At 51.9% G+C, this 16242-nt stretch overlaps 7 protein-coding genes across 7 annotated transcripts; 4 read left to right on the top strand and 3 right to left on the bottom strand.

Moving 5' to 3' along the window:
• Positions 1-152: 152 nt before the first annotated feature.
• N7533_005505 (exosome catalytic subunit DIS3) lies at positions 153-3296 on the top strand (the record flags this gene model as incomplete). Its single annotated transcript, XM_057102155.1, has 2 exons — positions 153-348; positions 400-3296. The coding sequence occupies 2 exons, from the start codon at positions 153-155 to the stop codon at positions 3294-3296; spliced, it is 3093 nt and encodes a 1030-aa protein (XP_056961785.1).
• A 169-nt stretch (positions 3297-3465) lies between these two features.
• Positions 3466-5083, bottom strand: N7533_005504 (uncharacterized protein; the record flags this gene model as incomplete). Its single annotated transcript, XM_057102154.1, has 2 exons — positions 3466-4805; positions 4843-5083. The coding sequence occupies 2 exons, from the start codon at positions 5081-5083 to the stop codon at positions 3466-3468; spliced, it is 1581 nt and encodes a 526-aa protein (XP_056961784.1).
• Positions 5084-6029: 946 nt separating this feature from the next.
• N7533_005503 (LIM domain protein) lies at positions 6030-8610 on the top strand (the record flags this gene model as incomplete). The annotated part of the gene is made up of 3 exons (XM_057102153.1): positions 6030-6120; positions 6225-8224; positions 8284-8610. Coding segments are annotated over 3 exons (2418 nt in total), but the record flags the coding sequence as incomplete, so codon positions are not given.
• A 356-nt stretch (positions 8611-8966) lies between these two features.
• On the bottom strand, positions 8967-10170 carry trm8 (tRNA (guanine46-N7)-methyltransferase; the record flags this gene model as incomplete). Its single annotated transcript, XM_057102152.1, has 3 exons — positions 8967-9598; positions 9687-9874; positions 9995-10170. The coding sequence occupies 3 exons, from the start codon at positions 10168-10170 to the stop codon at positions 8967-8969; spliced, it is 996 nt and encodes a 331-aa protein (XP_056961782.1).
• Positions 10171-10408: 238 nt separating this feature from the next.
• Positions 10409-11071, top strand: N7533_005501 (ESCRT-II subunit protein VPS25; the record flags this gene model as incomplete). The annotated part of the gene is made up of 2 exons (XM_057102151.1): positions 10409-10877; positions 10959-11071. 2 exons carry the CDS (start codon positions 10409-10411, stop codon positions 11069-11071), a joined length of 582 nt encoding a protein of 193 aa, XP_056961781.1.
• Positions 11072-11257: 186 nt separating this feature from the next.
• On the bottom strand, positions 11258-14009 carry N7533_005500 (uncharacterized protein; the record flags this gene model as incomplete). The annotated part of the gene is made up of 4 exons (XM_057102150.1): positions 11258-11923; positions 11986-13357; positions 13410-13846; positions 13920-14009. The coding sequence occupies 4 exons, from the start codon at positions 14007-14009 to the stop codon at positions 11258-11260; spliced, it is 2565 nt and encodes an 854-aa protein (XP_056961780.1).
• A 642-nt stretch (positions 14010-14651) lies between these two features.
• N7533_005499 (putative toxin biosynthesis protein) lies at positions 14652-16198 on the top strand (the record flags this gene model as incomplete). Its single annotated transcript, XM_057102149.1, is given in 5 exon segments — positions 14652-14843; positions 14930-15068; positions 15128-15236; positions 15305-15501; positions 15519-16198. The coding sequence occupies 5 exon segments, from the start codon at positions 14652-14654 to the stop codon at positions 16196-16198; spliced, it is 1317 nt and encodes a 438-aa protein (XP_056961779.1).
• Positions 16199-16242: the final 44 nt, after the last annotated feature.

Here is a 16242-nt window from a genome sequence, read left to right as displayed (position 1 = left end):
TGCTCCTCCGATGAGGACATCGATAGGCGCTTACTCAGCTATCGCTGGGTGCGATAACCTCGCCCGCAAAGATTCCTCGTCCAGCAGTTCTCATTCACAACCTGTGTCTCGCAAGTTGCTAGCTGCTTCGTTTAGACATACTTACCACTACAATGAAGAGTTTGAGGAGAGATCTCTCCTCTAATCCACAAGCCTCCAATGTCGCCAGCAAGGTCTTTGTGAGGTCCACCAAAAGTGGAAAGGTGCAAAAGATTGTTCGCGAGCTCTATCTGAGGCAAGATATTCCTTGCTCCTCAAAGCTTTGCTCACTATGCCCCTCGATCGCTCCCTCAGATGCCAATGGAAACAGTGAGAGCTTTTCCGAATCAACATACTAGACCGACTGCTAACATAAACCAGTTGCGCCATTCGTCCTCTCGGATCGCCCCGCCGGCACGAAAGCATTCCCCCGTGGACATTATCTCGTTCCCGACACAAATGCGCTTTTAAATGGTATGGATCTTTTTGAACATACCGGCGCTTTCTACGATGTGATCATTCTGCAAACCGTTCTCGAAGAACTCCGCAACCAGTCGCTGCCGCTCTACAACCGTCTGCTTTCCCTCATCAAGACCGACGAGAAGCGATTCTACCTCTTTTTCAACGAATTCCGCCTGGAGACACATGTCCGACGAGGACCGGAGGAGTCAATCAACGACCGGAATGATCGTGCTGTACGTGCAGTGGCGAGCTGGTACGAGGAGCATCTCGGCGCATCGGCGAAGAAGGGCAAAAAGGAAAAGTCCGTACCTGCGATTGTTGTCATCACTGATGACAAGGGTAGCATCAAGAAGGCAAAGGCAGAGAAAGTGACAGCTTTGTCCCTCTCAGACTACGTCTCTGGTCTGGAGGACTCGGAGAAGCTGCTGGACATGATTAGCGAAGCGCGGGAGGCTCGGGACTCCAAGGGCCCGATTGGACAGCTCTTCTACCCAGAATATCTTTCCATGTCAAAAATGATGACAGGATTGCGGGCCGGAAATCTTCATCAAGGAACCTTCAATGTCTCGCCTTACAACTACCTGGAAGCATCTGTCAAGGTCCCAGCATTCAACAGACCGCTTCTTATCCTAGGACGCGACAATAGCAACCGTGCTATCTCAGGTGACATGGTTGTCATCGAAGTTCTGCCACAAGATCAGTGGAAGTCCCCTTCAACCAAGATTGTTGATGAGGAAGCAGTTACTCGGAATGACAACCCCGATTCCGAGGAGACCGAGGCCGTTGTTTCGCAGAATGAGCGCAAGGCTCTGCAAGAAGAGGTTAAGAAGGCACATGGCAAGAACGCTGAAGGAAAACCCCAACCAACCGCCAGGGTTGTGGGTATGATCAAGCGTGGTTGGCGTCAGTATGTCGGCCACGTCGATGCTGGCTCCACTGGTTCTCAAGCCGCCTCAGGTCGCCGTCAGCAAACCGTTTTTGTGTTGCCCATGGACAAAAAGGTGCCCAAGATCCGAGTTCGGACAAGACAAGCTGGTGATCTTATCGGCCAACGTATCCTTGTTACTATTGATACTTGGGACCGGGACTCTCGGTATCCCACTGGTCACTTCATCCGATCTTTGGGTGAGCTAGAGACTAAAGGTGCGGAGACAGAGGCTCTTCTCTTGGAGTACGACGTGCAATACAAACCGTTCCCCAAGTCCGTCCTAGACTGTCTTCCTTCTGAGGGGCACGATTGGAAGGTCCCCGTCAGTAAGGAGGACAAGGGTTGGAACGGTCGTCGAGATCTCCGCGATCTCCTCATTTGCAGTATCGATCCTCCAGGATGTCAGGATATCGACGACGCCCTTCATGCCCGTAAGCTACCAAATGGAAACTTCGAAGTCGGTGTCCACATCGCAGATGTGTCACATTTCGTCAAGCCCAACAATGCCATGGACCTCGAAGCTAGTGTTCGTGGTACCACTGTATACTTGGTCGACAAGCGTATTGACATGTTGCCTCATCTTCTTGGAACGGACCTCTGTTCTCTGAAACCTTATGTCGAGCGCTACGCCTTTTCCGTCCTTTGGGAGGTAACCCCCAACGCGGAAATTGTGAAGTCAGATTTCACCAAGTCTGTCATTCGCTCGCGTGAGGCTTTCAGTTACGAGCGGGCCCAATTGCGCATCGATGATCCTTCCCAGACGGATGAACTCACCGAAAGCATGCGTAATCTTTTGAAGTTCTCCAAAATTCTCCGCCAGAAGCGTTATGATGCTGGCGCCCTGAACCTTGCATCCCCAGAAGTCCGAATTGAAGCCGATAGCGATGAGGTTGGCGACCCCCTGACAGATGTCAAGACGAAGGCCATGCTGGACACCAACAGTCTGGTTGAAGAGTTCATGCTTCTCGCCAACATCACCGTTGCCTCTAAGGTCTTCGACTCCTTTTCGCAAACAGCCTTGCTACGCCGCCACGCAACTCCCCCACCCCAGAACTTCGAGGATCTGATCAACCAATTATCAAAGAAGCGAGGTATGGAGCTTGACGTTTCCAGCTCTGGTGCTCTTGCCAGCTCGCTGGATCGCTGTGTCGACCCCGAGAACCCGTTCTTCAATACTCTCGTCCGTATCCTGGCCACTCGTTGCATGACCTCTGCCGAGTATTTCTGCGCCGGTGCCCATGCTGAGCCTGAATTCCGCCACTACGGTCTGGCCTCGCCCATCTATACCCACTTTACCTCTCCTATTCGACGATACGCCGATCTGCTTGTTCACCGACAGCTCGCTTCGGCCATCGGCTACGAGGGTGAAGATGGTCACGCTGTCATCGAGGGCGTTAACACCCGCGGCAAGCTCGAGGACATCTGCCGAAACATCAACTTCCGACACCGCAATGCTCAGTTCGCTGGCCGCGCTAGTATTGAATACTATGTTGGGCAGGCGCTCAAGGCTCGTGGTGAGAAGATGGCAGCTGGTGGCACCGACTCTGGTATTGACGAAGAAGGCTATGTGATGCGTGTGTTCGAGAACGGTGTTGTGGTCTTCGTTCCACGCTTCGGTATCGAGGGTGTTGTTCGCCTGGAGGACTTTGTCCTCCCCGGTGAGGCTGGCTCTCGATCCGTTTCGGAGCGCCGTGAATTGGCAGTCCACCGAACTACTCATTTCGATCCCGAGGAGTACACACTTCGTGTCGAGGAGAAGGGTCACTCCGAAAAGGAGCGCGGTGTTGATGTGGAGCTCTTCCAGAGGGTGAAGGTGAACGTCAGCTCGGTCAAGGAAGAGGGCCGAGGCGCCGGCAAGAGACGTGTGCGGATCCTGATTACGGGATAAAGATATGAGTTTTGTGATTTACTAGTAGTTCATAGATACAAAAATCGGCGTTTATAGCAGCCGGCTTTATTTCCGGATGGTTGCCAATGAATATTTTACAGTTTTTGATTTCCTATGGAAATTGGTTTCACCTGGTCACTTTAGAACTCGGGATACCGATCATAATGCCTTAGACTCGCTTTAGTGCAATCATTCTACGCATCAGGGAAATTGGCGCCCAAATTCTGACCTCGTCGACATCTGCAGATGGCGCAGAAGATGCAGCTGTTGCTGGACGGTCCTGCTTCTCCCCTTCGGTGAGAGGTGCTTCTCGGGAGATAGACTCTCGGCGCTGCTGAGCACGCTCAAGCTCCCCAACCTTCCAGCCTCGGACAACCCACAGGCACAACGAGGCGCCAATGTAGGTAAAGCCTGTAAATAGTTGGACCTTGAGGTAACTTGTTCCGCCGTCTGATGTGCCGCTCCGAAGCTGCAAGGCAATAGCTTCGGATACGGTGCAAGGTGCAACGAGGGTGAGCCAGGTGATACTCAAACCAGAGGGTAGATCCCGTAGACCGATAATTTCAGCCAATACCGGAGAGACCGTGGCCCAGTAAGTTCCCGAAACTGTTCCAACGATGACGGCAAAGAAACAGACAACACCCATGCTGTCTGCAAAGATCCATATGACCAGACAGAACAAACCACAAACGAAGCTCAGGATAGTGGCAATATTGATGCGGCCAAGCCGGTCACTAAACATACCGACAAAGGGACGGCCGAGACCTTGTCCCAGATTCAGCAGGGCTGAGACAATACTACCCTGGTGCGACGTGAGGCCAACGGATAAAGAAAAATTGGCGATGCTGAACAATAACGCAACGTAGCCAAGCATGCTGAAGATACCCCAACCCAAAAAGAGCAAGAACTCCGGCCGGCGCAAAAGTGGGAAATGGAAGGCTGTGAAACGGCTACCGACAAGCTTATTGCGATCTCGGAGTAGATTTCCACACACCAGGTTCACCACGCATGAGACGATGCCCAGGATACGGAAGGCCCATCCCAGACCATAACGCGGGATGATTGCTCCCACTGCAAGAGAGTATATCAGGCCGCCGAGCCCGGAGCCAGCAGCAGTGATGCCCTGGGCAACACTGCGCCGTTTATGAAACCATTGTGGAGAAATGCCGACGCTGCCCACGAAGAGGAATCCCATGCCCCAGCCGAAACAAACACCTTGGCTGAGGAAGATGTGCCATTTCTGGGTTGCAAATGATGAGCCAATGAGAGAGAGAGTTTCGAAGAATATTCCGAGATTTAGCACGAAGCGAGTGCCGAGTACATGGATGAGATGAGTGGCTAATGGGGCCACAAGAAGTGCACACGAAATACTGAGGCCGCCGGTGAAGGCATATGCAAGAGCCGATGTATTTGGGAAGACATCATGAGAGAGGTAGTAACTGAGAAAAACGCCGTAACTCTGAGGTATTTTGTTAGAACCATGACAGCTTAAACAGACTTGAGGGGGTACTGGTAGGATAGGGGAGATAAAGACATCAGAGCAAACCCACACTATTGATTCCCCATGTATGCGCATTTATCCAGAAAACACAGGCAACGCAAACCCATCCATACCCTCCATCTGGAGGAACGTCTTGATTGTATTTTTCATCTTGATCGACAGCCGGCAGTTCAAGTTCTGAGTGAGTCTGCGGGTCTTCATGCCCTCGTCGAGACCTAGTATTTCGTATGGATTCATCATCGCCTCGGTGCGATCGGATCACTTCTATCGGTTCATTGTCATTCATTTCCGTCGACAGAGGCGGATTCAAGTTCAACTTCAAGGCAGTGAGTGGGGTGCCAGTGTCAGAGTTGGTTATATATTAGTATGTGGCCGAATCTTTCTTATTTTTTTGTACCGTTTTCGGCGACACATAGAGTCAGAAGAAAATAGGAATTATGGCGAGAAGAGAAGCTACAAAAGTAGCAACAAATGATAGGAGTCATTTCTTTGACTAGTGTATGGCTAGTCCATAATTGGGGTATTTAGTCGGACATGGGGCCGACGAATTTTTACAAGGTTTGGCATGGCCAGGGAAGATGTCCGGGGTTTGATCCTGCAGCAGTAGGTAGGTTGTCGGGGGAAGTCGACCAATGACGGGACTTCCGTTCTAACCGCTCTGTTCATATAAGGTAAGATTACGGAGTAGAGTCGGCTGTACGCCTGGGAGCCGAGGAGAGTAGGTCCGATAGAGGGGAACCCTTGGGAAAGGGTACTCCAAATGTGGGGTCGGTGAAAGGACCCAGTGCGGAGACCTTGAGAGGATCAAAGGATGGGGCGGTGAGACCTGACATGGTTAGATGGATCTGTGATGGGCGTTGTTTAGTTGATCGGAGAATAAGAAATATCCCGAGATCCAGTAATTAAAGTTTTAAGATGCTTTGCAGGTCGAGTATGTTTGCAGTATACTTCAATAGTATTCTTCTCAGATATTGCTGCACGTGTCAGCCCTAAGCCCTAACCAGATCGGGTTGCGTTGCCCTGGCGGTGTTTGTTGTTTGGGCTCCGCAGATCGCGCAACAACTCCACTTGTCACTGGGCAGCGATGCTGGTCAACTCTAACTCTTTAGGCTCATACCCATACTTATTCCTAGGCTGATCCTGACGTCGTATCTAACCCTGGATTGCTGGATCGGATCGGATTGCTCTCCTGGGGACCTCAACGCCATTCCATTCCACCTGGATCTTATAGCTCCGCCACCATCATGTACAAACATACCAAGCCCATCGGCCAGCGCAAGGTCTCCCCGCCTGGTCCTTCCTACATGTCTAGCGACCAAGTTGGTGAGTGACTCATTCCTTGCAAGTTCTCGTGATCGTTTCATCCACTTCCCCAGTTGAGAAGAAACCTTGTCGCAGGAATCTAGCTAAATGTCACCTTTCAATAGCAAACTATCTCAAAGATCTGAGAACAAATCGACCTGCACGTCCCACTGGATCTCGCCCCCTCCCCGGAAAAGCCGCCGCGTCGACTGTTGATCTTCAAAATGACCTCCCACCCCGTGCAGCATCCGCCTTCTCCATGTACCGACAGAACAGCCCCCCGGAAGAGGAACCGCGCGCCGGCAGCGCCTTGTCACATCGTCGCACGACCTCCCATATCACAGAGGGTGGCCCAGTTGGGCGTCCTCTCGCACAGGAGCCCCAATCGGCCACGGTCAGACAGCATGTATTTCCATCCCAGGTCTTCTCGCGACCAGTTGCCGCATCTCCCGTGCCTTCGTATCGGGAGAGTGGCCACCGCCGTCATGAGAAGGAAGAAGCGCGAGACCTCCGTGATGCGCTTCAGGATATGAACGTTCAAGATGACGATGTTCGTGTTCATCAAGCTGCACAGGACGAGGCCACGGAGCTCGTATGGATGCACCAAAACCCTGGCCAAGCCTTCAAGAATCCATATGCCCCTTACCAGAACCCCGATGCTGCCTCGCAAGGGTCTGTTCGAAGCAAATTCCGAAGAAGCTCCAGTAGCTTGACAAACAAATTTCGCCATTCCGTTGGATCTAGCGGATCTTCTAGTAGCCCCTCCAGTCCTGAATTGGCCGATGCTACTGTCGACAAAACCGCCCGCAGACGGTCATCTCTTAGCACGAGCCAAAAGAAGAATCGCAGAGTCAATTTCGCGCTTCCCGGGGAAGGTCCACCCAAGGTTGAGCAACCCAGTGGTATTCCTCGTCCTCGACAAGTCAGTGGTGATTCTTCCAAGGGTGTATTCAAAAATCCCGACGACCACATATATGAGGAGCCTGTCGACCCAGTCAAAGAAGCGGTCGAGCCTACCCCCGACTTCACCAGATCTGACTCGTCTGCGTTGCGTAATAAGCCTCGCAATGCTCTGCCGCGTGTCAACAAACCTCTTCCCTGGCTTCGAGATCGGAAAACTGGGCAAGGCTCGGTGCGAGATAGGATCTCCCAGTTCGACATTCATAAGAACCCGCCGACCCAATCCCGAAATCCGACCTATATGGAGAACGACCCAACCCAATCCCGAAATCCAACCTACATGGAGAACGATCCTCTACCCCCGACACCCCCTAGCTCCCGCGAAGAGGAGCTTCCCACCAAAGAGGGCAAGGAAATCCGCAGCGATGATATTCGTGCGGCAACGAGCAAGAGGCTAAAGGATCGAAGCGAGAACTTGCCTATGCCTTCAGCTGTCAGCGATCGCATGGGCCGGCCAATTGTTAGCTTTGATCCGAAATGGCAATCGAGTGAACAGCCCAAGCGCGATTCAGCATCCTCAACACCGCCAATCCCCACCATCCAGGTCGCTCCGAGCATTGAGGTCACACCTAGCATTGAGGTCACACCTAGCATCGAGGTCACACCTAGCATCGAGGTTTCCCAACCTCCCTCGATACCAGTGATCAATGTGCCTGATATCCAGGAGCCCACTATTTCGGAAATTACTCAGCCACCACAACACAACAGTACCCAACCTACCAGACCGAGGCAACAGCCTGCAGCTGGTCAGAATCGCCAGATGCCGCCTGCAAGGCAAGCATCGCAACCACAAAACAGCTGGCGTACCCAGTACTCTCGATCCGGTGTCCCGACGGCCAGTTGTGAGTCATGCTCTCATCCGATCTCTGGTAAGATCGTGACTGCTGGGGGTGCCCGATTCCACCCAGAGTGCTTTATCTGCTTCCACTGCCACACCGCTCTTGAATGCGTTGCTTTCTACGAAGAGCCGCTTGCTAGCCGCGCTGAAAGACTTGAGAGTAGCCCGGATGAATCGCCCGTTCCTCGCTTTTACTGCCATCTAGATTTCCACGAATTCTTCAGCCCGCGCTGCAAGAGTTGCAAGACACCCATTGAGGGAGAAGTGGTCGTTGCCTGTGGTGCGGAATGGCATGTCGGTCACTTCTTCTGCGCCGAGTGTGGTGATGTAAGTTCTGACTGCCCTCTCTCATACACTTGACACCAGTATTCTGATTATTATTACAGCCCTTTGACTCAAAGACCCCCTTCGTAGAGAAGGATGGCTTTGCCTGGTGCCTCAAATGCCATGGCCGCCGTACGGCCCCTCGTTGTCTGGGCTGCAAGCAGCATGTCCTAGACGACGTTGTCGTGACCGCTATTGGCGGGCAATGGCACGAGCAATGCTTTGCTTGCCATGAATGCGGTAGCGGATTTGGGGCCGACGGCCGCTTTTTTGTCCGTGAAGGCGAGCCTAAGCGTACAGCCAAGGGTCGTATCATTGGTGGGCCCGTCCAGCTCGCCATCTGTGAAAGATGCGAGGCCTTACGCTTGAAATCACATGGGATGTGCTGAGATATGATCAGCATCTCCCAAATCTACTTAGTTCCCGCGATTGAAATGCCCTTTGATGAATTTATTGCGTGATGACTTACTGACTTTTCTTTTCGGATTATGATCGCAATGTGACGCATTCACTTTTCTTTCATACTTGTGTTACTTTTTCAGGGATTTTGTCCAGCCTTTTTCTCTCTATTCCATTGGGGTTCGGTCTCATCAAGCGCCAGATTGTTTAGCGTTCATGATTTCATTCTTTTGCAAATGCATACGATAGAGAGTTCGGTTAGATGCTTATACACCGGGAATCCTTTCTCTATGCAGAGGACAAATATAAACTTTTTGAAAAAAAAAAATTATATACGCGCTCCAGATCACGTAGACCACTCAGGATCAGCCTTGCGTCGGAACACGGCGACGTACTTATTGCCATTGTTGCGCGAGACCTTCTTCGACTCCTCAGTCTCAACGCTCATCACATGCACACAGGGATCAGCAGCCAACTCCTCATCCGTAAGTCGCTCCCAGAGGTCCTTAACACCACCCTTAGCTTTCTCTTCTTCAGACTGGTATTCGAAATGCCGCAGAACCCAGTAGTGATACTCCTCCACGTCGGTGATAGTGTACATCAGACCACCAGGCCGAAGAACATAGGCGTACTCGGCATTCAGTGACTCAGAAACAATGCGCGCCTTGTGCTTGCGAGCCTTGAAATGCGGGTCCGGGAAGCAGACGAAGATCTTGGAGAGCTGCTGGTGGTCGAAGAAGTTGGGAAGGAACTTCATCGTGTTCGCGCGGATGCCGCTGATATTCTCGTAGTTTCCTGGAACCACGGCCGTCGTGTTGCCGACTTCGTCTTCGAGGGCAGGTTGTTCGGCGGCATTATCTGAGTCTTGCGTTGTGGTCCCTGTTCCGGCGGCGGCGCTCTTGAGCTTTTGCTGTTGCATGCGCAGGGCGTGGATGCGTGATGTGACGTATTCGAGGACTGACGTGCGGATTTCCATTCCTGGGTGGGTATTAGCATATATTCAAATCAAATTGTTCTGCTGGGGATAGTTCGAGCTTCGGCTCGATTTTCGGGACCAATAACGTACCGACCATCAATGTCTCGGGCAACAGAGGTGCCAATCCAACAAGCAATCCGCCAAATCCACACCCAATATCCACCACCTCGACATCCTTCAAGAGCTTGCGCGCACCGGCGAGGTTTGTCTTTGATGTATCTGGATCTAGGAAGGCGGGGTAATGTGAGGACCAGTCCATATGCGCCGGACTGATAGGACTATTCACGAATAAGTTAGCTCAACATTGGTTGAAAGCAGCTCTGCACAGACACAAGGACCACAATGACCTCAAAGGTCTTTTGCTAAGCGCTAGATTGGAACTCAAAAGGTACACATACTATTCAAGGTGGTGATCGGAGAAAGGATTCGCATGCGCGCGCTGCCGGAAGAACCTCTTCTGCGGCATCTTGATCTCGGCGACCTCGACATTGGGGGACTGGTGCGCTTGGTATTGATTTTGGAGGTTACGGCGATATTCCTCGCGCTTTTGGCGCTTAGAAGGTGGTGTGGCCATTATTGAGTGAGGTAAGGGTGGTGGTGTGGAAATTGAAGAGTGCCAGTGACGGTGGAATATTTTAAAATGGCGCGGGTCTTTCCTTGAAGTCCCCCCCACTCCGCTCCTCCTCCACTCCGCCCCAACTCGGAGCTCTCTTATCACCCATTCGCATCACATCGCATTGCATCTGATCTTTTTTTCGTATTCTCTTGCTGCTCTACTCTTTTCAAGTTGAAGCTCTGTGAATATCACCACCATGACAACAACAACCACATCATTCCCCTTCCCTCCAACATATAATTTCCCGCCCTTCTTCACCCCGCAACCAAATACCAACACCCGCCTCTCACAGCTTGAGAAATGGTCTTCACTGATTCAAGCATGGTGCCGGCACCATCGTCAATACCGCCTCTCGCTAGTCGACGCTATAGATAGCCCGCTATTCCACAACACGGCTTTGCGCAAACGTCTTGACCTCGCCGCAGCCCGTGATGTGTTGGATTGGATGGCGAAGAGCGAGGAGGAAGGCGGCGGTGGAAGACGGGCTGAGTGGCTAGATGCGAATGCAGGAGGCAATGCGGCTCCCAAATCGGTTGCTTATATCTGGTGGAGAAGACCGGAAGAATGGGCAGATGTTGTTGCGGATTGGGTTGAGAACACTGGTCAGCGGGGGTCTGTGTTAACGGTCTATGAGTTGGTACAGGGCGAGGCGACAGTATCACAAGGTGAGATCTTCAAATTTCCCGGACTGGCCGGGTTCAATTTAATCGTGGAATAATACTGACTGACTGTCTGTCTGTCTGCAGATTTCCATGGGATGGATAACGATGTCATGATGAAGACGCTAAATATTCTTGTTAAGAGGGGCAAGATCCAGATCTTTGGCAATGAGGGCGAGGAAGGTGTCAAATTCTTCTAGAAAAGACAAATTCTGAATACTTGTTTGTTCCTATGGATCGTGGCTATTCGTGACAAAAAGAAAACGCTCAGAGCCAGAGTCTCCTCCAATCATCTCGGCTATCAATACTATCTAACATGTACATGACTGCGCCAGGTCGAACGCATCAATCGGTCCGCATACTGGAAAATTCGAAGCTTCTCAGTTTCAGTCGTCTGCGTCTTGGACCATGTCCTCTGTCACCTCATATTCACCTGCCGCGCGCAACTCCTGCGACATGGCCATATCGAGAAGCCAATCGACACGGACGATTCGGGGGTTTTTCTTAATATCACCCGCAACTTGGCGAAACCGAGGCCAAAGGCGAGCATGCTTTGGCTCGGTGGAACTGAGCAAGAACACCTCGTTCTGCACCCGGTCATCATTGTCGTCATCGGCCTCACTTTCCTCATCGTCACTCTCCTCGCGCCGAGAGTTGTTGGCTAGGGCAAGTCGACCACGGAAAAGCAAGCATTCTCCTCCATTCGCATCGACAATCGACTTGAATGCTTCGAAGCCACCGCGGACGTCTTCAACGCAATAGATGCGGTAGCCACTCAAGAGTTTGTTCTTATTCTTTTTGGCATTTCCTGCCGCCTTGCTGAGGGAGATTTTGAACTTCTTCTCATTTGCCTTGTCAACAAGAGGGAAGTCAGCGGGGTCGAGAAGTTGATCTTGCTGTAGACAATTGGTGACAAAGTCTGTACTTGTAATCACAGGTGCATATGCAAGCGCATTCACAAACTTGGTCGTTCGCAGAATTGTGGGCGCCGCGAGATGTGTGCACCTGCGAGCATCTTGCACGACCATGATACCGAGTTCCCGAAGGTGACGCTATCGATCTGTAAGCATGTTTTCCAAGGGTAGTTCTAGCGTTTTGTATAGTGTTTCCATACCTTGTCTGCATCTTCCTTTTTCTCATTTCCTTTTCCAACCCACTTTTGGTAACCTGTAATCATCAAGTGCATGCTGATAGGTGGTCGGCTTCTCTTTTGTCGCTTCGTATCTGCAGCTAGCTCGTCATCGCTCTCATCTTGGGGTTCTGCAGAGCGACGCTTCTTGGGGTTATGCGACAGCTTAACCCGGTCCGGGTCAGACACTCGTCTGCCTCCATAGACAACACCACCAACGCGCTTCCTCTCCTTTTCGTAGAGAGCAAGATCGGGGGCAAGTTCATGTAGACGTGCTGTAGCTGCGTCCTTAGATTTCCGGCTGCTGGTGGAGGAAGGCGTCTCATTCTCCTTGTTTTCAGGAATGAGACGTGATCGCGCTGGCGTTTGCAGCGCTCGTTTCTCGGATGGTTGGCGGGAAGCTTTCTTGGCTTGTTGCGGGGTTCCATGTGTGGTCTCAGACGAGTTGTCCTCATCTTCTTCGAGGTCCTCATCCGGTAATTGCGTCGTGTTCTGATCCTTGACCTGCATAGGCCGCACCAAGCCAGCACCCTCCTCAGGATAGAAAACTTGCCTAAGAACATCCGGGTCCAACATTTTCTGACCAACAATATCGCTCAAATTCGTGCGCGAAGGGAAGTGGTTGTAGCGAGGATCAGAAACCGGCTGTTCTTTCCATTTCGCATAGCTATCCTCCAACCACAAGTGATTGACAACCTGGAGTCCCCATTCCCGGGCCGCGTTGCATTTCTCACTAGTTCCATGCGCAGTGATCAAATGCGTATTCTCCTGTCTCAAAGTCTTTGTGCACTCCGCTCCCGACGCCGCTATCAGATTCTCAAGATAGATTCTTGCCTCGCCAACATAATTTGAAAGACTGATCTTCAGCCCCTTAAACCCTGGAATTGGGTCAGGAGAGACTGGATAGTGCAAAGGTCGACTCAAAGGACGAGTATATGTGTTGAATGTCATCAGGTAGTAGAGCCAAGCAAGGTTACCGACGACTTTGTCCAAGCGAGATGCAAGTCGGTACACGATTCCTTTTCGGAACTTACAAACGACCCAATCTGCGTCCTCGACATTGCTTGTAACGGTGGCACCGCTCTGGTTGAGCACCGCCTCTATGGATTGTCGCAAATGTGATCCAATTTCGAGATCTTGTGAAAGCATGATCTGTTTTCCCTCAAAAACCTTGAGCTGATTTGGCGTGCTCGAGGGGGTAGGCATTTCACGCGGTGCAGGGGCCGAGGCGCCTGCAACGTCCCTATTTTCATTCCATCGAATGGGGTCGTTGGGCCCTGCGCGTAAGATCTCAGGGTCTGGCAACATATAGGGCTTTTCATCAATGCGCTGACCAAGCTTTAAGCAATCATCGAACCTATTGAGGTTAGTACAATTTCGTTAACAAGTAGCCCTGAGTCGAAACTGACCAGTGGGGTAAAACGATTTTGGTGCGCATTGCTTTGGCTTTTACCAAGCGCGCTTTATCCGAGTCGGCAGTCAAGTCTACCAGATGAGTGACCATGGCGCTAAGTCTAGGACTATATAAGCCGCCTTTCGCCAGCACTCCGCCGATAATTGCATCCTTGTCGCCCTCCGGGATGTCGCCGCAGGTCACAACGACATCATTCAAGAATAATCGAGGATCGGGGCTGTAGTGACGTGGGTTCACAAGTTTGCGTTTTGAAAGCGATGTTTGGATCCAGGCGGGCTTGACGATTGGGATCAGGGCGTTGGAAAAGTAATCGTAAGATTGAAAGTTGATGGTGCTAGAAACGATATGGGTGCATTCGATGACGTCCGTTTTCTCGGGACTGTTTTGGAAGATCGACGGTTCGCCACTGTTTTCTTCAATCACCGCTGCAAGCTGAGAGGGAAATGAGATCAGTCTTGGAACCTTACGTGCTCCGGCGCAAAAAAGGAAGAGAAAAAGAACGTACCTGCTGCGCTGTTTCAAGGGAAATTTCGGGAGAGCACAAGATGAAGATACGGCACTGCTCAAAGAGCTTTGATTCTTGGTTCGTCGCCATTGCGGCAAACCAGCGAGATCGCACTGGTTGTGATGAGGCCTTCTGGTGAAGTGGAGGTGGAGGGGATCGAGTTGAGCAAACACGCGCGTGGGCGCGTTTGCTCAACGCCAGGTCACGTGGTCACGCGGGGAACGGTGACGCCCAACTTGAAATGAAGTTGATAAAACATCTGGGGAAGATGAGTTGGACTACTTTAAAAGCTCACAATTACATCCGAGAATGAATCAAGGGATATGGTACAATTGGATGGAAGGGTTCGAAAGAGTTGGCAACCACTTGTTGGCACGAAATCGAACTGGGCCCAATGAGTGACTGACTACGGAGTAACTACTTCGTACATACTGTACTTCATAGTAACCCCAGGCCTCAAACAAACGCCCTCAGATATTGTCTCCCCTACTTCTGCTACAAACCAAATTCTTCCCATTCATTCTCAATTTCTACCACATCAAATCAACCACAATGCGCTACACTTGTGGATCCCCGGCAGTTCTTGGGGCATGTGGAGTTCGATTGGCCACCAAAGGGGCCTCGGCTCAACCGCCTTGGTCGGCAACTAAGCTCCGTTTAATATTCCGGGGTTCTACTGCTACTTGTACTGACACTGACTCGGTCCTTTTCCACCTCCGCACCTACTCAACCATGGCCTTTCCTTTCCGTATCGTTGAGCACGTCGTTCCTGGCCAGCATATTCGCGAATACCCCGCTGCCACAGCAAACAGCCAAGAAGAGCCTTTGAACTTAGCCGTGAAACAATACATTCCGCTCGATAACCCCAGCCCGCAACCTGGCGATGTGACCATTCTAGCTGCCCATGCAAATGGCTTTCCCAAGGTATGACAATCAAACAGGGTTGTGTCGAATACACTTCTCGAGCCAATCCAGTCGCGTCCAAAGCACGAGTAACTCATGTTTGTTAGGAACTGTATGAGCCTCTCTGGGAGGAGATTCACGCCAGAGCCAAAGATGCCGGATTTCGCATTCGCAGTATCTGGATGGCCGACGTGGCCTGGGAAGGCGAGAGCAGCGTGCTAAACGAACATACTCTAGGCAATGATCGTATGTAACCTTTGACCTGCCGTCTCACCATACATCGGCATATTAACCACTATTGACAGCGAGCTGGTTTGACCACCCTCGAGACCTTCTCCACCTGGTCAACGTCAAGCGAGCCGAAATGCCACGACCCATTATCGGCGTCGGCCACAGCTTCGGCGGTGCCCACCTGTTAGTACCCAGCGCTGCTGTACCCTCGTCTCTACCTTGCTCCAAATGCTGACAATGGTCATATGTAGCACGCAGTTAAGCTTGATGCACCCCCGGCTGTTCCACTCCCTGGTCCTACTCGACCCGGTTGTCCAGCGGCAGACCACTCAGCTTGATGGACTCAGCCTGGAGGAGAACAAGCGAATCATCGCAAAGACCACCCAGCTCTCCACTTACCGGCGAGATCTGTGGCCTTCGCGACAGGCCGCACAGGAAGGATTCAAGCGTAGCCCATTCTACCAGGCATGGGACCCCCCGAGTTCTCGATCGCTGGGTTAAGTATGGCTTGCGCGATCTTCCTACCCTTCACCATCCCCTCGACGACAAGACCGTCACCGATAAGAACAATCCCCCCCGTTACACTGCGCACCCCGCTCCATCATGAGGTCTTTACCTTCTCCCGACCTAACTACAATCATATCCCCGGTAGCGGCAAGCCTGTAAATCGGGTGACACACCCAGACCTAGACGAGAACAACAAGCAGTCATACCCTTTCTACCGGCCCGAGCCGTTGCGCATCTTCTCGCAGCTGCCATTCCTTCGCCCGAGCGTGCTTTACATCTTCGGCGGCAAGTCTGACATGTGTCTGCCATGGATGATGGCCGATAAGCTCGAGCACACAGGTGTTGGCCTCGGCGGTAGCGGCGGTGTCGCTGCTGGACGCGTGCGTGATGTCCTTCTCAAAGACAAGGGCCATTTGCTTGCCCAAGAGGCAGTTAATGAGTGTGCTGATGCTGCTGTCTCCTGGATGGCACCCGAGCTCCGTCGCTGGAAAGACGAGGAGGAGAGTTTCTGGTCCGCGTGGAATAAGAAAAGCAAGCTTGAAAAGGTTTCCATCGATGCGGAGTGGCTGAAGCACGTTCCTGAACCGGCACGTCGCCCTAAGAAAACCGATGCCGGTAAGCCCGAATCGAAGCTTTGAGTGAGGAGGAGGAGAAGGCTTCGGAAAGAAGGGCGCCATGCGCC

This window comes from Penicillium manginii (genome assembly GCF_028828005.1).
Source record: "Penicillium manginii strain IBT 31320 chromosome Unknown utg000004l:1.0-7231830.0:1.0-7236170.0, whole genome shotgun sequence".
Lineage (NCBI taxonomy): Eukaryota > Fungi > Ascomycota > Eurotiomycetes > Eurotiales > Aspergillaceae > Penicillium > Penicillium manginii.
Note: the sequence above shows the minus strand (reverse complement) of the source record. Positions and strands in the feature narration are given on the sequence as shown.